We start from the raw sequence: 21970 nt of genomic DNA, 5'->3' as shown, positions 1-21970 counted from the left end.
AAACAACCAAAAATTTGTTGACCTATGTTGCTATATATTAAAACATATATTAAGTTTCGTCAAATCTATGAAAGATCGTTCCGCGCGCTGCAGCGCGCTCCGCAACGTGTAAAACGGCCATTGCCGGATGCAGATTGATCGATTCGTCGTACTAGGCGTGCCGGGCGATTATTGCTCCTCCAGTATTAACTTAAGACGGATTAGCACGTGGTGTTGCCGCGAATTAGCTTGGAATCTCGGATGGAACCCTCTCTCGGACGTCGGGATCGTACGGCCTCTTGATCACCCCGCGCTCAGGAATTCGTGCGTCTTCGCAGCCGAGTACCGGCTGCGTCAAATTATTCACGCGTCCCTTTCTCGAAAAACGACCGATAATCTCGCTTAAGTTTCCGTTCGCGGAAGGCGCGTCGCTCGTTACATTTTCAAGGGGCTGCCGGTGACGAATTCGCACGCATATGTCACCGGAAAATCCTCCTCAACCGACTTGCACGGATTGCTTCAATGACTCTGTCGTAAAAGCCAGGAAACGCGCGTTAGGCCACTTTTATTCGTAATTTCGAATGTCTGTAATACTGAAAATATTTTCTAGACCACAATTATGTTTATAAAATTAGTATTTGTTCTATTTTCAAAAGAGAAATTATATTCTATGTATACATAGAATATACATAGAAAAATAATTTACATCAGGATATAACAGTATAAATAAAAATAGGGCACAATTCGATTATACATTTCCCTTGTTCGAATTTTGTAATCGAGGGAACTGAACAAGCGCATCATTATTTTCGAATTTATGAGAATATTTGATGACATTCTAGCTAGGAAAAAAGTTTGGCTTAATTGAATTTGAATTGACGGGATAATTGTACTAATTAATTGCTTTTAAACGAAGTTATATCGATTAATCTGTTCTTCGCGTAGCTCGAAATAGAAGTAGAATCTTTATGAAAGAAAATATTTTCCAGGAAAAAAGAATTCTTACAATAATGACTAATGATATTACAGAAATTCCGTTTTACATTATAATTCGATAAGAATTTATACTCATCGCAGTTGATCATAATTCGTACACAGCGTATGTTAAGATCCGACAAATGCTTTTACCATTCGAAAACACTTATCATTTGTCATGTGCAATTTACAGTGCAAATTTAAAAACGCCATTTTTAAATTGTATATACACAATTTAAAATATAGCAATTATTTTATGTAAATATTTTTCATGACCATAAATTAATTAAAACAGCAAATTATACAAGTCACATATAACTGTCACGTATTTGCTACGGATAGAAACTCGAAATAATTAAGATATTAAATTCCATTATAATTATACAAAAAAAAGTGTACTTGTCGAGAGAATATTACTTTCGAATGGAATTACAATCATTATTAAAATCGGCTTTTAATGGCAGCATTATGTACGGCATGATCAATCTGTAATGGCAATTTTTTTCAGAACTAATAAGCAACGTGCCATTGACGTGCCGTAAGCTTGTCATTACCTCGTATCAGATAATACGTGCAGCTATCTCTACAGCACATTTTCATTTTCACGAGTCGCAATATTTGTACGACTGAAAAAGCCATCAGCTTTTTGATGTTACCGCGTAATCAGCGTATGCTGGTCCGATAAACGTTGATACGAGGGATTCTTATCTGAACAATATGTTCACGTAAATCATGATCCATCCTTTTATATTCTTGTGTTGTACACAAACATCGACTCAGTATATTTATTCTACAAATTAACTTAATGTCAAACGATGTCACAGCGTCTCTAAAGATATAAAATCTATGCTTCATTCAGATTCTTAGTGTAAAATTAAGTCAATAAAATTTCCTGTTATTTTTCACAATTAGTTTCACGTGCTAATAATATCACGAGATTAATGCAGTTAATTAAACACACTCGGTTGATTGCACATGTGCATTAGCTTGATATTTTGCGGATCTATCTTTAGATTTTACACATTTATCGCGGGGTCAGCAAAAATTCAATGCTGATATTAATAATGTCGATTTATAATCGATTTATAATAGCAAACGTTACGTCAGAAAACACCGGATATTTGAAATTAAAATAACAAATAAAAATATGTATTTTTAAACTACACATTTCTTTTAATGTGTCGATTTCATTAACACTATGGAACTTTTTAAAAATAAAAATGTGTTCCTACATATCTATAAATAAAATTTTCCTATAAATATTTATTATATGTCACTTATATTTAATATATGACAAGTCGGTATTGGTGAATCGTTTATCGTGCGAATTCATCTTTTTTTTTCTCTCTCTCTGAAACGAATCAGCGATGAAGGAAAGAAAAAGCGGACGCTAAAAGGACGAGATGGAAGGAAACGAATGCTCATTGCTCTCGCGTAGAACGCGAACGAGTTTATAGAATCAATACGGGATGCCGTAAAAGAGGCATGAGGGATACGACAGCGGCGACGGAGTGCGCGAACGCGAGGAAGGATGAGAGGAGGACGTAACTGCGCGAGATAGGCGACGGCAATGGTAGACGGAAACCTCTTCTCATCAGCCGACGGATTTGTCTTATTTCACAAAGCGACTGTGCGGCGTAACGGATTCTGAGATTCACATTCGCCGACATTTTCCGCGAGAATGCTTTGATGTTTTGCGCTTTATTGGCATTGTTTACAGTATCGTCATATTTCACATGTTACTTTAATATGTTGAGAATGTTGACTTGTTGTATTAATTTTTTATAATCTTATTATACTGCGAAAAGGGACAACATAATGACACAGAAAGTTTTTATATATCTCTTAAAATAGTCGCAATAACCAATAAGCGAAAAAAAAATGATAGCAATCTGTCTAATAACGAAGATGTTTAATATTCCGTAATAATGCGATGCTAAATGATACTATGCATATTTTATATAAAACGGATATTTATTTAATAATATCAGTATAGCAATATCCTGCAACTAAAAAAACATTGTTTACTGCAATATGAAAGCCGTCAGCATTCCGATGCACAATATCGCGGTGCGTTATTTTACGGCCCATTGATAAGCGTAACACGCGTACCTTTCTTAATCGTGGATTATTACGCTTTTATAATTGGCACTTAAGCGAGGTTGGCATGCAATACCGCCACGTGCAGCGCACGTATAGCTGCGCGCGGCGTAACGCACGTGTACATCTGTGAATAATACATTAATTCTGCAATTTTGAAACTATCGCCAAGTCCTTGCATTTACGAAGTTCGGATCCATTTGGATTCAATTTCGGCTGATAATGACATTTCCAACGATTCGTAATTAAAATCTTTTCATTAAATAATCAATTTGACAATTTAAAAAAAAAACTGAAAATTTTATAATTACAATAAGTGAACAAACAATTATAATTAAATAAAACTTATTTAAATAATGAATTAGTGCTTAGCGAGATTGGCATGCGAAATCTGTTAAATAATATAATTGATAAAAAACATATGTTTTCATAAAAATTTTATCTTATTTCCGTTTAAATATAAATTTTCTTTTCTAGTAAAAAATATCATGCAGTAGTTAACATGACTATTCGGTTCGCTTATATGTATAATTGAAATATATCATGCGGATAATTATTGTTATTGACAAGTGAATTGCAGATAAATATCAAGGAGAGGCAGATTATAAATATATAATTGTATTGCATGTAAAGTAAGACTCACCAATGTCGAATGCAGCTGAAGAATTGCAGTATCTGATAGACTTGGACGAACGAAATAATGACTGTAATAAACAGAAAAATCTTTAAGAATTAAAAAAAATCGTGTCGATTAAATGTATATTAAAAATCAATTAGACAATTTGCAGAGAAATTAAAACTTCTATAACAATTATAACTATAAATAAATATTCGACACAAAATAATTGTGTATAAAATCAGTTCCCTTATATTAAATAAATTAAAGATTATAATTTAATAAAAAGCACAATTTTTTTTACAAAAATTTTCTTTCTCTGTTTCTGTTTGCACGTGTTATATCTTCTTTTGCAATAAAATATCAAGTTTAATGCATTACACAATGCCATAAAAAATATATTTTTTATTAATTAACCTACAAAAATGGGTTTAAATAATATTATTAAAAAAATGTATATACCAACTGATAACTCGCCGTTGTAAATTGTTAACTCCGTCGTTGCTCCAAACACACAAACACACACACACACACACACACACACACACACACACACACACACACACGGCATTATTATAACTTACGATACAACCGAACAATTCATGACACGACACTCTCGAATTTTACAAGCGCAATATATTTTCAATGCAAAATACGACGATTCCGATATAATCTCAATCATTACAAACGCGAAACAATTTTGCTTATTAAAAAGTTCGACATTGCGATAATGTTCGATGAAATAGCATTGTAAAAACTACCAAACGCGAATATTATCGGAAACAAGCTGATATTATTATCATCATTTATCTAACACTACGTCGACTGACAATGCATTCGCGGAGCACGATTACACGAATGATGCATTCTTGAACAAATAAAAAACGCGACAATCGTCCGTATTTTACTTTGTGTTTTGCTTGACATTTCTGTCACTACCAATACTTCTGCCACTAATTCCGAGATATATGTAAAAAAGGGAGACATGTTGACGCTTGAAGATACGTTAGTTGGCGTTATAAATATTAAAAGATGAATTAGAGGTTAGATCGCAATCAGACGCGCTGATTCATTCTCCACAACGATCCGGTATTCGATCCGATTATTCCCAGCACTTCTGAGATACATGAGAAGTTATGGAATGTTATAATCATAAGTGTTTGAATGTCGAAAGACGGAAATAACGTTGCACCGAAGCTCGAAGATTCATTGAGCAATATTTGATACGACGCGACGAACGCGATTTGTTTCCCGAATGTGGAACCGACTGCTAATCGCGCCCGGGCATATTACATAACACTACAAGATAATCGTCCGTCATCAAACTCAATACCAACATTTATTTGTGTGCACAATTTGTCGAACGAGAAAAAACATGAACGAAAAGTAAAATGATACTCACTCGCGTCTAACACTACCGTCGCCGTCCCGTGAACTAAGTCGTTTGAGATAGATGTCGTGACGTCATGCTCAAATGGTGATCAGTGATTGGTGTTAAAATTTCATTTTCATTGCGATATCGATCTACTATAGCTATATATTCATGTTACTTCGTTATATATTTCGGAATGCATGAATAAATGAAGTAAAACAATCGGTCATTCATTTGTTAAAGTTAAATCGCGATTAAATGCGCTAATTTACTTTCCACGACATCGTCCGTTGCTCTATTCGGTATTTTCGACATTTCCGAGATATGTAGAAAATTCGGAGGCAACCACGCAATGTTCAAAGTCTCGTTGAGCAACGTCCGACACGACTTGATGGACGCGATTGTTTTCACGGATGTTGAAAGTCTGCTAATCGCAACTGCACAATAAACTGTACGTACCAATTAAACTCCACAATTTAACGGCCATTCGATACTACTGATATTTACAGCATTTGCTTCAAACAAAACAAAAAACACGCGCGATACACGTGCGATGCTCGCTCGCTCCGACATTGTCGCTATTGTCCTGTGAAATGAGTAGCGTAATAGATCTTGTGACGTCACGGTCAAACGTCATAATCATGTGATCAAAGTCAAGCTATAACAGCAAACTGATCTATTATAGCCGTATAGCTACACTTGGTTTGTTTTTTGTTATTTCATTATGTGCTTTAGAACACACCAGTAAATGTAAATTAATGTAAAACACATCGATCATGTAGTTAGAAAAATAATTTTTAAATGATCAAATGAGAGATATGAAAGGAATTTAAAGTCGAATTGTCGGCAAAAGATAAGAATTTGCAAAAAAAACAATAATTTATAGTAAACATGTTTACGAATAAATGTGAACATTTATAACATATTCGATAAATACTTTTGAAAATGAAGATATAATATTAATATATAAAATATATCTCGCATAAATAATTGTGTTTAAAAAGTATGTAATTAACGACGTGTATTAATCTATCAGATTCTATAAAAACATGCGTAAAACGCACTCAGCTTTAGAAAAAAGTCTATTGGAATTTTTTTTTTTTTTTTTTTTTTTTTTTTTTTTTTTTGTAATCCTCTCTAATTTCTAAGTGATAATCAATATTATCGGTGTTTTTATGTGGCTATCACTCTGTGCGAACAGTTGTTTCCGCTAGTTCCAATGTAATTGAGACTGATGGCGAGTCTACGATAAGCTAAAAGACGTGACATCTTCGCATCCTTTCTTGTGCGTATTGATTCTGTCCTGATCGAATGAAATCCCAGGAATGCTATTTGTCCGAGAAGATGCGACGAGTGGACGTCATAGTTTTGCACCTTTATCGGCATAAATTGCGAACCAGCCGGTCAATCGTTCATGGAATTTCGATGCAATTTGGCGCACACCGTCACTATCAGCTTGGGGAATCGACAATACGACAATGTAGCTTGGAATGCCATAAACTGCCGGGAATTTTGAGCATTTTGACGAGAAAATACATCGTCCAAAGTTCTGTCTATCCCCTTAGATTTGGTTCGCAAAAATTGCATTCACATTCGCATACTGAGCGTTGTTTAATAGAAAATTTTAATGTTAAAAAAATAATTTTTTTACGATTATATGATCTTTTTTAGATTTCTAGCAACATCGTTCGAGAAAATATGCGATACGCATATTTAAAATTAAAATTAAAAATAATCCCGGTACGCGTGGCGCATTCTGATATGACAATCTGTCAGTCATTTCATTAATACATGCTTGCATTATTACACAGACAATATAATTAAAGCTTTCCTAGCCATGCCGTCATTAGGAAAATGTAGTATGCTGATACTGACTAATTAACAGTGAAATGAAAATGGACAGTTACCGGGATTGACGCTTTTCTGAACGTCACTTGCAATTCTAAATATAATTGTGCACATAATACGCAGGCAAAATGTGCGCGATAGAAATATCAAGGATTGCCATATGATGCTTGCAATGTTAATATAGTTATACAAGCATAATAGCCATACAAGCATACACTTTGATGATATCAATTACATAATTAAAAGTAGAGTAGAGATAAAACATCTTTTAAAATAATTTAATTACCGTTCTACTTTCCAACGGTTATACTTTAACATTCCAATTATGGACGTGATTCTTTTTTTCTCTCTTTTTCCTTGACCTTTTTCATTAGGCGGTTAAGCAGGAAGTATGTGCCCCTGACGATTCGGGTCGGTGGACCGTCATTTCGACGAGCATTGTAATATAATAAGAATCGGATTAGCATTGAATCGAATGGATGGCTCAGCAGATTGTCGAAAATGTTTTGTAAGCACTTGATTCTTACATTCTACAACATGTAGGGTGGTCCTTATTTAAAAGAAAAATTGCACAGTATAAACGTTAATAATATAATAATAAATATTTAAATAATTATCGCTTGAAAATCGGAAATTTTATGTTTTCCTAAATATTGTACCAATATTATTATATCAATTTATAAAATATAATCGATGTTACATATTTTAAATGAATTTTAAATGAATTGTGTATATTTTTGAGTATAAAATATATGTAGTGAACAGTCTATATGGCAAATAATTATAAATATTATTGCATTAGCTTGATGGACTGCGTCAAGTCTAGGGTGTCAAGTTAGAGCCACCTTGCTGTCGTGTTCCCTAATACGTTGCATGCATCGCAAGATTTGGGATGTGCACAACGATTATTGTTACCTTTAATGCAGACGCGCTCGTATAATCGGTTACACCGGTGACCTTGTGTGACTGTGCAGAGTCGTAACAATAGTCCGAGGCGTCGACGTCGGACCACCCGCAGTTTGCCATTAAAGTCGCTTCTGAAAAAGAAGAGAAATAAAGACGGAGATACGTGTGCCGGTCTCCCCAAGGCGGGCCCACGTCGAGGTGAGACCGAAGGCCTGAGCGCGAGACAGCGGGGAGGGCCAAGGACACCCATAAGGCCCTTCGAAAATCGAAACGAGGGGTAGGAGCGAGCAGAGAATTAAGAATCTGGGAACGAGGACGCCGACGACGATTAAATGTAACACGAAACTCCGTGGCGCCAAAGACCATTTCTAAGCTGCTGCACTAATAATATTCCTCTTGTACTACTATTAGCCGCGTAACGCGCCACCGCGTTCTTTCCCTTTTCTCACGTGCGCTCCTTTCTCCATTCTCTTCTCCATTCATTTCCGTCTCGGCTTCTTCCGTCGCTGCTCTTTTACGGTGCGCCTTTATAACGTGTCTAGTGACGGCACGATGCCGCGTCGTATTTTAATGCACCAACTAGCTGACCGTGATAATGTTTTAAGGATTGCCTGGTTGACTCGCCCCTCCTTCCATCGTCTCTTAATCCGTCGCAGGGTATAACCAAGAGTAAAAGATGTTCCAGAGTCCTTTCAGAGACAGTTATCGTACTCATATAATCTTCTTAGGGCTACAAACCGCTCACTGTGTTTAGATGAAACATTATATTTATACGACTGCTACGACTCTTTGTAGCTCCAATCTATTAGCGAGAATTGAGATAGATCAGATTGAATTCCGAAAGGATTTTCGATCCATAATATAAGCGTATTGAACATAATTTATATAAACCACATACTCATCAATATCGTCATTAATCATAATTTTCTTAGATCTATATTCTATATAATCGATACAATCCAATATGTATATATGATGTTTTCTAAATCGATATAGCACTAATATTTATATTATTGGTAAGATGTATAATATTTACACAATGTTTCTCTTAAATCGTTCGTGTTGTGTAAAAATAGATATCGATTAAAATGCAGTTCTTTTCAAATATTTGTATTAGGAAGAATAAACTGTCGATTTGCTTTTACAAAATATCGCGGAATGTATAATATATACGCATGATGCAGAGATATGCTAAATAAATTAACGCTTATCATACACGCTGCTCTTGCAGGGTAATCCGTACGGACTAAAGGACGCGACGGGGATGGGCATGACGGCGGACATGGGTGCTGCCTGGGGCACGGCCGCCCTTCAACCTGCCGCCACGGGTTACTACCCTTACGATCCAACCCTAGCCGCCTACGGGTAAGTTTATCGCCAGGTTTCATGGTCTCTCGGCTCCATTAGATTAAACCACCACCGGGAGAGCGCCGAGAGCCGGCCTCTTCCCCACTTCCCCGTCTCTCTCCCGGTTACCTCCGCGCACTGCCATTAAAACAAGAGTCACGATCCCGCCGTGCTCGCCACGGTATACTCCGCTGGAAGCGTTTCCACGCGACGACGGTTATCGTTATCGCGAATCCGTAATATCTCTCCCCCTTGGTCGTGCACCTGGAGAAATGCGCCGCTTGTTGTAGCGTATAAACCGTTAAAACTACGATGGTCATATCGAGAAGACGAGCTGCGACACTATTCATCGTTGAACAGAAACCAGGGCCAGCGTAAAATAACTTTTACGTTAACTGTAATATGCGATGCAACGAGTGTGCATCCGTCCGCGTAATCTTCGCGGGTAGAATAAACAGATGCAATTTGCCATTTGTATAAATCGGTGGCATGTAGCTGCGTAAGACAACATCTGATAATCATCATTCGGCCGATTCGGCATTTGGTCGATAGTTGTCGCGATTTCCGAATTCTGTCGAGCTCAAGGGGGTTGAGAAGGTACCGGCGCTCGAGTTAGGCCAAACACGACGGACGGCTACAAAATGGCTGTAGGCAGCCGAGTGGGCGTATATAATGGAGGCTTCCAGGTTGGACGTGTGTACGTACATACATTGAAAGCACACGTACACACGTACACGTACACAGACGCGTATCGCCACATCGCGAGCGTAGGGAGAGCAGTAGGTCTCTCTCCGTAGGAGAGCGAGTGAGTGAGTTTATTGATTGGCTTCCTCCCCGGGGTTGGCTCGCCCCGTTCGCCAGGCCTCTCTGCTCTACTCTCCACTCTACTCTCGAACTCCCGCGCTCTCCCGCTCTATCTCCGTCTCTATCTCTTTCCCTCGCTGCCTCTAAATCCCTCTCTCTTCTCCCGCCTCCCTGCAGCTCCCTGCCTTCCCGCATTTCCTCGCACGTACGTTCTACAACACACCCCCGCGTCTACTCCCTTTCGACTACTTCCCCGGCCGCCTCCGTATCCTCCGTACGAGTCGGCTCCCACAGGTGCTTTACTTGCTTCGCTTAGCAACCCTCGTGTCCGCCTGGCGAACACACACGCACATACATACGTACACTTGTATCCGACGTTCACGCATAGGCAGGCGCGCTGTGACTCACGCAACGGGAGGCCTTTCCCTCCCTCTTCAGGGCCACCCCTTCGCGGTGTATAGTCTGCATGTGCTCGACAGCGGCGGCGGTGGCGGTGGCGGCGCCTACCAGAGAAACTCCGACGGTAGGCATTGTTTATCGTGGAATTCAGCGCCCTTACTGTCTCGCACTCTCACCACACTCTCGGGACAAGCCTCTATTAATTTACTTGCTTAATAATACGACGGCCGCTCTCTCGTCCGTCTCTCCCTCATCTCCGCCCGGTCGCACTCTTCCCTTAACGGGTTACTACGCGCCCGTCACTTTCGAAGCCGTCGAGCCGCTATTGTTTTACCGGGCGGCGTTGAAAGTTGCGGACCGCGTTGTGTCGCGACACAAGGAAGGGCGCTCGGTGCCGCGCGCGCGCGCGAGGGCGGAGAGTGTAAATTGAAGCGGCTCGATTTGGACGCTCCGCCGCGAACGCTCTGATTACAGGAAATGAGAAATACGTCGTTACTGGCTCCCGCGAAAGGGTTCCTTTGGGGACACTTCGAACGTGCAGAAGTATCTCTTTTTTTCGTGTTGTCTTCGCGTAAATTGGATGGAGTTCTGTTCTTCTACGCGCTGTTGCATATTCCAGCCTTACTGTTCCGTTATTGAGTGATGGATGAGCACGTCTGCTTATTCTCTGTGCAATAAGATAATGTAGCAAATGCTCAAGTCGTCAAATGGAAATTTAAATGTCAGATATTCGTCATTCAATAAACGTTAATTCAATATACAATGCCACAAATAAAATAAAAATTTTTTTCTCTCGTATTTGAATCAGCATATTAATCTCGTACGTTTGACGAAGCTGCAACTGAATGCCGCCGAGCTTTTTGCTCGCTAAAAAATAGGACACGGTGTCAGCGAATGCGTGGTGGTACTAACTTAATTTTATCCGAATCAGGAAATACTGCTTTTTATTCGGCAATCGCTTACAGACGCTGACTATGTTGGGATCATAGAAATGCGCGGCTTTTTTCCCCCCGGACGATTGCTTTTCATTTCCCGTAACCAGTTACTTATTCGCGTCTTTTCTGTCTACCGCCCGGAGAAAGATGCCTGAACCGGTGTAATTCTAGAAAAATCGTTTGACATGTCGACGTATAGAACGCGTACAAGATACATTTTACTGACCGACAAAGTGAAAAGGTCTCTCGAGATTTTAGTTTGATTAAAATCGAATCGATCTATTGTGCAACAAATATTTCTCGAGCAATACTATTCCAGATCGCTTCTAATTAAAAATTATTACCACTACAATGTACATTAAAAGTACCACAATATTTTGATTTCTATTGCTTTGCTTCCTTATTTTTCTATTTCATTATTTTCTTTCAATATTGCTAAAACTACTTGGACGTAAAATATTTCCGTAATTTGCCTGCTTATCAAAATACCTGCATTCTCTATTATCGCCTCTCTTGAAGCAAAGAGAAAGCTGTAAAGTCGATGATTAGACGTTAGACAGCTCATCGGTCCGTCGTAGAACGCAGCGATCAGGCGCGAGTACGGGAGGGGGGGGCGGATCTTGTCGGCGATACTGTGGAGCAGACGCAACCGTAAGCTATACGCAATTGTATGGGATGCAGAGGAAGATAGAGAGAGGGAGAGAGGAAGAGAGACAGAGACGGCGGAGGTTGTGCCGGTTGGTTGGTAGGAAACGTTTGCACATCCGAACCCGGGCGTAACTATTGAAGCTATCTATATATACACCGCCATACCAGGCTTGGAGGACGTAATTACGCGCGTTCTGCCAATATTGGTTAACCTTTCGAGGTTGACGCCACCATATGCAAAGCCTCTAATGAGTCGCTCGAGTGCTGCCGGTGTCTAGTATTACGCGCTCCTCTATGCACCCTTTTACATCGTTATTACCTCGCTGTAGGTATTCGACGATCCTCCCGTTTCACCTCCCCCACCACCGTCAATTTTGTTTCGCATATAATACGCTTCTCTCTGCCCTTTCACTTCCCCTCCCCTCTTTGAACGAGCGTACCGTGCTTCCAAATTGACGTTAATCTCCAAGCTACGCAAAAATATGCGCGGCGATACGATAACTGCGAGTTTATTGCGCGAAATCAATTTGCTGCGTCCGATATCGCGATGCACCTGACGTCAACATTTCATTACTGGCCTCTCGATCGACAGTTTGATTGACTCGCAATAAGAAAAGTATTTCCATTTGCTTACGATTAATTGCAGATTAGTAAAGGCAGAAGTTATTTTTAAATAAATTACTCATTTTACTTTAAAGTGCTACTTTAAAGATTAACTCGAAGGAAATACACACAAACATTGAGACACGTCTGATCTATGCGTTTCTCGGCAAATCGTGTAATAGAAATCCAGATACGTTGAGTTTTCCAAGGGCAATTGTCGCGCGGTTTCACTTCAGCATTGAGAAAGAAACGATAAGAGCGTGTCGAGAAATTTTATGACGGCAGATAATGTCATTCACTCGTAATCTATTAGTCCGTGAGCTTTCGCACTGTAAGTGCAACGCTCACAGAGATCTTTATCTTTCCTTTCATTTACGATTCCTTGGAATACATAAAAGTCCGAGTGTTTATTATATACATGTTTGTATTTACCGTTTTAATATATCTCGAGCAATGAACATTTCATCAACGAACGTTAAATGCTTGTGGTGTGAACGATAACGTAATATTTTTTATCTTGCATCTATTATCGAATATCTGATTGCCTCTTTAGTAATCCTAGTAATCCTTCAGAATATATATTATTATTTATGTATTCGCTGTTTTAATTTAAAGTAACGCGCGTCAGCAAATCCTAACATTTATGCTGTGAACAATGGCGTTTTTTTTCTTCTTCATCTTGCATTATCATATATCCGTTTGCGTCTTTAATTTACGATAAAACCTGACGTTATTGTATTACCGAAAGCATTGCAGCTCAGGCGCGAATAATGGCGGGATTTTTCGCGAGCCAACCGGATCGAGATACGCTATGGGGTGGAGGCGGAAGGGAGATTGGATTCCTCGTTGCGCACTCGCCAAGTTTTTACCTCGCTCTCATTCGTCGTCGCATCTGCATCGCGACCGTTTGCATACGCGAGACGCGATCACGTCGATACATACATCCGAGAGCGATTCTCTCTTAGCACGCAACGGTACACTTAGTATGTAAATGCCGAGCGGACTCGCTGTGTATGTAGATAATTGCGCAGCGCAGCGCCGGCGCGACCCGTTGTGTGGGAGGCAGTCGAAATTGCGCATATTAATGAAGGGGCGAACTTTGATTATATCTGGAAGCGTAGCCGGCCGCTGTCGATTTCTGACGGGCCTCTAACTCGAAACGCAAGCTAACACAAACGTATTCATCGCGATATTTTTCTACAAAATCTTCAATTTTTCTATTTTGTAACGTTGTCCTTAATTGGGATGTGCAAAAAACGTGTTATAAAATGTCGTGCTTTAAAATGTCTATTAATAATGTTCAAACATATTAGAAATTTTTCCTTGCTCAACGCGCTTTTAATTCGCAATATTTTCGCCGTAATAAATACGTGCGTTTTATTGTTTTGTCTTTCGCGAATATCGCCATATGGTCGCAACCGCTCCGGACTCCGGCAGCCTATCGAAATCGATAGGACTCCTTCGAGGACATGGCTGTTTTCTTGCGGTAGTAGCAGACGAAAGGAGGTACGATGGTCGGAGGAGAGCGAGGAAAAAAAAAGAAAGAGAAACGTGGAAGTCGAGAAGAGGCTCGTTTTACTGCCGGCGTATCCTGGCGGCCGCCTTTCCCTTGTACGAGGGAGTTTAATAGAGGGTGAAACGTCCTCCACCTTCCTCGAGTCAGCTTCCTGCGGATTGCCGCTTCCATCCCCATCGGCGCGGTCATCTCCGCAATCTTGGATACGGATCGTAGTGATCGGATGGGGTGGAAGGGGGTTGCGTAATCTTGTGTTCGTTGAGTGAAAGCGGGAATCTAATCATTCGCCATTCGTTCGATTTATCTCGATTTCCGCTTTTCTTTCTCTTTCTTTCCTTTGCTTTCCAGCCTCCTCCGGTGTTATGTCGAACGATTTCTCTAATGATCCGGCTGCTACCTGGCGCACTCATCTAATTCGATTACATAAAGGAGATAGAAATTGACAGCGAGTTTATATTCAATGGTGTTCCTCGATTGCCGCTCCGAAGCTAAGAATCCGTCATTGTGATTATTTCTGTACGCAACACGCAGGGATTGAAAGATCATAGATTGAGCGACGCGATTGATTGACGTTGCAGTTTAAACTTTCGCTTATTCCGAAACTATCTTAAATTAGTCATCCATTACTTCATACAAAATCTGTGAAAGTCCTCACACACTGAATCGATGCGATGCTGAAAATCTATCGGTTATCCATATTGGTTTCCCGATCACGCCATCCGATGTCGATATCACGAAATTTTCACCATCCCGCCGACGAGCAGCAGCGTCTCGTCGTTCGCGTTCCGCTCGGGGCAAAACATCGTTGCTAACCACCACTACCATCGTGAACCGCTGCGCCTCTTCCATCGTTTCACAGCCGATGGATCGTCGATAGGTATTTTAGCCTGTAGTATATAACAGTATCCACCTATAACATACTTGCGCGCCGGGTTCTTCGTCGGGGGAGAACCAGGGAATGGAGGAAGAGGTAGAAGCGAACGAGCGAAAAGGGGTGGGCGAGGGGATCGATCGAATCGCCATTACGGCGAGTGAGTGCCGGGGGTGCACGATGGAATCACGCCGCCGCTGGGGGGTTTATTCCCCGTATATATTTGCCGGAGTATCACCCTCGACCCAGTAGGATGCCGCCTCCCTTCCTTCCCCCCCCCCCACCCTCTTTATCCCAGAGGGGTTTGATGTTCAGCAAGGCGGAGAGAAAGAGAAAGAGGAAGAGAGAGAGAGGGAGAAAGAGAAGCACGGATCTAGGAAAGCCGAGGGCTCGTGCAGAGCACTTCGGACTTGCCAAAATCTGCGGGGAATTCGCACCCTCGACACGATACCACTTCTCGAATGGAGTGGCCCGTTTCGACAAATATGGAACAATAGTTACCTTCTGGCAGGCAAGCGGCGAGCGTTGCTTAATGGTGTTTATTCAATCGTTAATATTGCATTTGACATTTATTATCGGGACGCGGCTGGCAATCTCGGTTGTGTCACTTTGCATGTGATTTCTAGATTTCTCCAAATGAATGAAATAGATGCGTTAAGTGATTGATAAATGTATATATATATATTTATGTTGAATAATGAATAGTTAATTGATAGAATAATAGACGGAAATAAGAGATGCGAAAGCAAATGTTATTTACGGTTCGTTGAGCCTTCTCGGCTTCTTCATATCGCACTTCCTGTTTATAAGTCGCTGCTTATTCGCGCGTAACGAAATTTGTGAAGAATTTCACGGGCAATCTCATTGTAAACCTGCCGTCGTTTTCTTTTTTCAGGTACGGCGCAGGCTACGACCTGGCCGCACGGCGGAAGAATGCCACAAGGGAATCGACGGCAACCTTGAAGGCTTGGCTGAACGAGCACAAGAAGAACCCGTATCCAACGAAAGGCGAGAAGATTATGCTGGCTATCATCACGAAGATGACGCTGACTCAAGTCTCAACTTGGTTCGCGAATGCGCGGAGACGTCTCAAAAAGGAGAACAAGATGACCTGGGAGCCGAAGAACAAGACGGATGACGATGACGACGCGGTGCTCACCGATTCCGAGGATAATAAGGAAAAGGACGATCTCGCGGCGGACAACAGGGGCGACCGTGTCGGCGAGGAGGCGAGACGGAACCTCGATGATACCGGTAAGCTTTTTTTTTCTCCTCTCCACGCAACGAGTATCCGTTGTCCGACAGCGAGTCAGAATTCATTATTCAGTAAGATGCTGCCTCCAGATACGAGCCGTCACGTTTTCACGTCGCTATCTGCGAACGCGATTTAGAAAATTGCTCGTAGTCGCGCGGGGCGAGCCGACATTAACACGCGAAATCTTAGTTCGCCGTTTGCGTTACTAACAAGACTGTGAAACAGAATGAAACGAGAGGCGTGTCTGCTAACGTTGCCGGGGAAAAAAAATTACCGGGCGAAGCGAGTAATAATAATAATATTCGAAACGGCTGGCTGACAGCGCCTGCTTCAAAGATGGCTTGAGAAAAGCGGCAACGCAATGCAATATCCGCGATAACCCGTCGTCGTGCTATCAAGAAACTTCTATCGTTAGAAACATCCGATTATGGATATTGCGAAAAGCATTGTTAGCCGGGGCCGCAATCGTTTCTCCAAGTATCCGGCGAGCAAGGCGAGCCTATCTCTTTGACTACGGAATGTCGATGCCGTGTTTACCTCGCGTGACTAGTTTCCTCGATATCGAATATCCATCAGCGTTTCTCGTATTGCGCAAAGTATGCATTTCGCGCGCAACGAATCGATTCTTACGAACTTACGGTTTCGCTCCAGGCGGTCGACAATCGCATTTAAGGATTTTCTAAATTTCCTTTCGAAAATCGCGTTCATGGACACTTTGCAAATATATCTTCGTTTCGTACTCCCCAACTGAGAGATTAGTGATGGCGCTTTTGACCTTGTCGCCTGTGTGTACCTGTAGTTTTCCGAGAGGCTTCCGTGGGCCGCCCATCGATCGTTAATTTTACGACCGACAATTCCAGAATTCCAGACTGCAAATCTCGACTCATTTCGAGCTCGCGCAATTCCCCGCAAGCATGCCCATACACGCTCATTAAAGATCCGAATGTCGTGACTCGTTCTTCTAAATTACGGTCGGAATACCGAAGACACTCGCGTTCTGAGAAGATGGTTTTCTCCCGTTTCCAAGGCGCATTTCTTCGCACAACGGCCGGAAACGACGAGGTCGGGAATTCGCGGCGAGTCACGCGGCGCGACGCGGAGCGGATTCTATATTGCGGGGGCGGACATAATGGTTCACATGTGGGTAAACACAGTGACGGGTTGCGGGTTGCCGCGCGAAGAGATTAATGGCCCTCGGTTTGGTCCCCCGGTGGACCGGGCCGACGCCGTTGGTATTGGTACCTCGGGCTGGACCGGGCTGCTTGCTCGTGAGCGCGTCGCCAACGTGTAGGTGTGTATAGCGGCATGTGTGCACGGAAATCTGTGAGAGGAGCGCGTAATTGTATACGTGTGCGCGCGCGAAAGGGAGAGGGTGCGCCCGGGCTGAGTAGCCATCCGTAGAACCATATACACTCCGTGCCACGCGGGAACTATATATATATATATATGTGTGTGTCACTATATATATATTTATATACACATATATGAGATATATATCCAACATATATGTATATATATATATATATATATATGTGTATATAAACACACACACACACCGTGAATGTATATAGATACACGCGGGAGAACGCTGGTTCGAGGTACGGTGATGTATCGGCGCCCGCGGCGAGACGAATGGTACGGACCCTCCTATGGCCACCATTACCCCACCGCACATTGGCCAATATCGAGTCTCTCTCTCCCTCGTCTCTCGTCTCATTCTCCTCTCGTCGTCTCGGTCTCTCTCCCGATCCAGGATATCTAGGTCCTGTCGTGCCGCGTCACGCGTCCTGCAATGGCTCGTAATTTCAAAAGACCGGTGCACGAGCGGAGAAGAGAGAGAGAGAGAGAGAGCACTCCCGACGATGCGCGCCGGCTGGAAAAGACTGACGAGAACCGATGGGAAATTGATTCGCCGCGCTGGTTCTCCTCGTGAAAGATCGCGTGAAAGCCGGCGACGTCGGCGTCTTGCGTCTAAAATTTTCGCGATTTTCCTCTTTCGCTAAAAGTAGCGAGAGAGCGCTTCCGTATCGACACTCTGGTGTGTGTACGGATACACGTGTGCGCGCCTTTTCGTGCCGGTGACCTTTAGAAATTCAAAGGGGAGCTTTCGGCGCGCTCATGAATTTCTACGCCGAGTCTGAGGAAGATAGGTCACACGAACTGTCAGCCACCTATGCGGCGAGGGTTGAAATATTCGTATTCAAGTAGAATATATTCAAGCCCGCCGGCTTTCGGCGTCTGCTATTGTTACGTTAAAGTTAAATATGAAAAAGTTTCAGTTTCTTCCGCGAATCGGCGAGATGAAACATCGGAATGGAAAAATTATTATATATTAGTCTTATTCGTGCATGACGATCTGACCGTAAACCCGAGTCCGATGCGATTTAGTTATTCAATTTAAACGCGGAATCCGCCCACACGGCGCGAAGATTATGAGATTAACGTCTGATAAAAGAGGGTCAAAAGTTAAAGAGCCACTTGTGGACTCGACGGTAGTATCTATTTAGTTGGCCCATAAGGTTCTCTTTATAAGGGGGGATGCGCACGCCCTAAACCGAAACTCTCTTTTTCTCTCCTTCCCTCTTCTCTCGTCTCACTTTCTCTCTCTCTCTCTCTCTCTCTCTCAGTCTCTCTTACACTCCCGGGTATAACAGCACGCCCTTCGAGCTTGGGAATTATCGCTTGACGACCCATCAAGTAAACCCTCTGCCGACACATTCGAACCTCTTAATGAAATTCTCACCCCTGACTGACTGGCTGGCTTCGCTCGGTGGCTGCCTGGCTGGCAGACGGTCGGGACGATCCGTGGAGTGCCTCGGGAGATGCCGCGACGGGGAGAGATCGGAGAAAAAGGAGAGGGATATGGTTCTCTTTCTCCCGTTCGCTCACTCTCTCACTCGCGCATCTTCCTCGCTCGCTGCCCCGAGGGAGAGACTGAAATCTCTCGCGCCCCAAAGTGGTTGAAGGCTTCGCTCCCTTTTTTCACAGCATCCCTTACAGCTTAACTGTATAAGGGCGTAAGGGAGATATTCACTCTCGCCCGCTCGACGACCCTTCACGACGGCGGAATCCCGTTACGATGACTCGCGTTCTACATCTCACTCTCGCGCATCGAGCGTGATAAACCATTAATGCCTATATTTCTCGTATATATCCACTTTCGCGAACTGTCTTCGGTGTGAAACACGACGCAATTTTATGCAGTAGCTTAAGCTTTGTATTTATTTTTATTATTTGCAACACACGCTTAATTGATCAATTTATAAAAAATAATCTTCCGAATTATTTTCAGAGCCAATGAGACACGTGAAAGCTGAGCTGCTGCAACACGAGAAGGATCTCGACGATGAAGACGATTTGGATCTCGAGGACGATCGCCGACGGACCGAGCATCCTTTTCACCACACGATGCAGCATCACCATCATCATCATCAAGGCTACGGCGATGATCATTTGAAAGAAGAGGGCATGAAGCCGGATTGCAGCGGCGGCGGTGTGCCGATTCCCGCGACAAAACCGAAAATCTGGTCACTGGCGGACACGGCGGCATGCAAGACGCCGCCGCCACCCTCGCACCCGCACCATCAGCAGTATCATCATCTGCATCAGCAGCAACATTATCCGCAACAGCAGCAGCATCACGTACCGAATCAAGGGCACCATCATCACTCGCAACAGCCGTGGCTCGGTCCGGGTGGCGCGGGGGCTGCCGCCGGTGGCGGCGGTGGGGGCGGCGGGGGCGGCGGAGGCTTAGGAAGTTCGTTCGCTTTGCCTTCGTCGGCGGGAATGAGTCCGTCGGCGGCGGCAACGGCGCCTTACTCGGGCGCCGCCGCGAGATACGGTGGTTTCCTATCGTCCTCGTCCGGCGGTCAGCTCCATTACAATCCGAATTCGTCAGGCTCGAGCTCGAGCGCGTCCTCCTCGGCAGCCGCGGCGGCGGGGTTTCCCGAGGTTGGTACGGACACTCCACCTCAGACACCGCCCAACATGAAGGTGGCCACGCCGAACGGAGTGATCCAAGCACCGCCGGGCGGTTACTGTCCTGGTGGTAATGCGGCCAGCGCCGCGACTAACGGCAATCCCAATAATCCTTATGGCGCGAATCATCCTGGCAGTGGTTATCTATCGACGAGCTCGGGCTCGGCCAGCAGCGCGTCGTCCTTCAGCTCGCGAATGCAGAGCTCGCCACACAAGGATTTCTCGCCGGTCGGCCAGAACTCTATTCTCCACCAGCATCAAACTACTGCCAGCCTGCCACCCACGGAAGCTACCACCGCATTCAAACCGTTCTACAAAGGGTGAGCGAAAAGCATTATTCAATGTTAAAAAAAAAACACTATCGAAAAATACTGCTACCTGTAATTTTGTCATGAATATTAATCGGCGTGCAATAAATCGCAATTAAGAAAAAAAATTATTGAAAATAAATATATACAAATATAAATATATAAAAAGTAATGAGAAAGAGAATTAAAAAGTATGCTCTATTTATTTCAGTTCGCAATCAATGGGTAGCGGCTTCGTGTCGCCCGTCTAAGAGCCCGCACAAAGGTCCAGAACGATCGTCGTCTTTCTCAAAGTAAGTCACAATTACGATATTCTTTCGTCTTCGGCGTGGTCTGTCTTTTTTTTTTTTTTTTTTTTTTGTTGCGCCGAAAAATACTACGCGCGTATATATGTCGAGAAATTTCCGCTACAGAAAAATCGACTTAAAATTCTGGGTCGGTCTGTATATTACTGTCGCATTAATATCACGGTGGGCGATGTTCGCAATTTACTCTCGGCTGTAAAAAGAAGTCTCGGCGAGATGAGCAAGGGCGAGGGGGAGGGAGGGGGCAGAAAAGGTAAGTTGTCCGAAGCAACGGTACATGAGACTGGCTTATCGGCACGAAAATCGATACAACGATTCTCGCTTGCGCGAGCGGCGAAAGGCGCGCCAGGCGCGACGGACTGCTGTTGCTCCGCTGTGTCAAACTCGCGCGCGGCCGAAACACTTGGCGAACAATCGATAAGAAATTAATATCCAGCGTGTCGATTGGTCGTTAAGCCGTAGCGAGCCGAGTTAAAATAATAATGGTATTGGACATTGAGTGGGGCGTGTGGGTAGTCTGCGGTGGTGAAGGCAACGGCCGAGAGAGAGACAGATAGAGAAATAGGGAGAAAGAAGGCTATCGCCACCTCCTTGACAGTGACAAATGGACGGAGATTTCAATCAGTGAATGGAATCACCACTGGCTAACCGCGTCTTTCTCTTACCACACACCGGTCGGCCGTAGGTTTTTACGAGTATGCGTATACGTGTGTGCCCACATGTGTTGGAACAGTATACTCGGACACACCTCAACCTGTCGCGTTGGTGACCGAACGGACGACTCTGGTCCCGTCTCGCGTTTAGGTCTCTCACGAGCGGGATCTCCTTACTAGTGGACTCGGATTAACTTTAAGATGGATACCTCAAAGCATCGTAATAGGAGCCACAGTCGACCACAGTAGTATTCTCGTAAATTCTATACGCAAACTATATAGCGGTGACGATAAATTAAATAAGCCATTTACATATGAATTTAAATCTACGCGTGTAAATTGCGCATAAATTATCATATTATTCAAATGATTTGTGAGTCAAAAAAACATCGCATTATTATTTTTCAACATTTTAATTCAAGTTTCAATTTAAAACGAGTGTTGAGACTAAACGATCGTAAAACGAGCGCGTTAGCATGCGAATCGATAAGTCGGTGAGAAGATAGAAAAGTGGTTGTCCGCGATAGTCGAGAGGCGATCGTTAAAGCGTCT

General features: G+C 43.0%; 2 protein-coding genes across 4 annotated transcripts in view; one reads left to right on the top strand and one right to left on the bottom strand.

Moving 5' to 3' along the window:
- The window catches only part of sowah (sosondowah), a 134990-nt gene extending 129480 nt beyond the window's left edge, over window positions 1-5510 (bottom strand). Inside the window, exons 1-2 of one of the 2 annotated variants that reach the window (XM_067347736.1) lie at window positions 5073-5510; window positions 3698-3758 (exon numbers count right to left, since the gene is read on the bottom strand). The gene's annotated coding sequence lies outside the window, so the exon portion shown is untranslated. The remainder of the gene's footprint in view (window positions 1-3697; window positions 3759-5072) is intronic. The other variant, XM_067347735.1, reaches the window with a different exon arrangement.
- Window positions 1-20834, top strand: part of ara (araucan) — a 52837-nt gene extending 32003 nt beyond the window's left edge. Inside the window, exons 3-6 of one of the 2 annotated variants that reach the window (XM_012364730.2) lie at window positions 9028-9161; window positions 15815-16173; window positions 19467-20472; window positions 20672-20834. In XM_012364730.2, coding sequence (XP_012220153.1) covers window positions 9028-9161; window positions 15815-16173; window positions 19467-20472; window positions 20672-20711 — 1539 coding nt within the window. In that variant the 3' untranslated portion in view covers window positions 20712-20834. The remainder of the gene's footprint in view (window positions 1-9027; window positions 9162-15814; window positions 16174-19466; window positions 20473-20671) is intronic. The other variant, XM_012364731.2, reaches the window with a different exon arrangement.
- Window positions 20835-21970: the final 1136 nt, after the last annotated feature.

The sequence above is a fragment of the Linepithema humile genome, chromosome 1 (genome assembly GCF_040581485.1).
Source record: "Linepithema humile isolate Giens D197 chromosome 1, Lhum_UNIL_v1.0, whole genome shotgun sequence".
NCBI classification, from domain to species: domain Eukaryota; kingdom Metazoa; phylum Arthropoda; class Insecta; order Hymenoptera; family Formicidae; genus Linepithema; species Linepithema humile.
The sequence above is the reverse complement of the archived record's forward strand: the minus strand, read 5'-3'. Positions and strand labels throughout refer to the sequence as shown.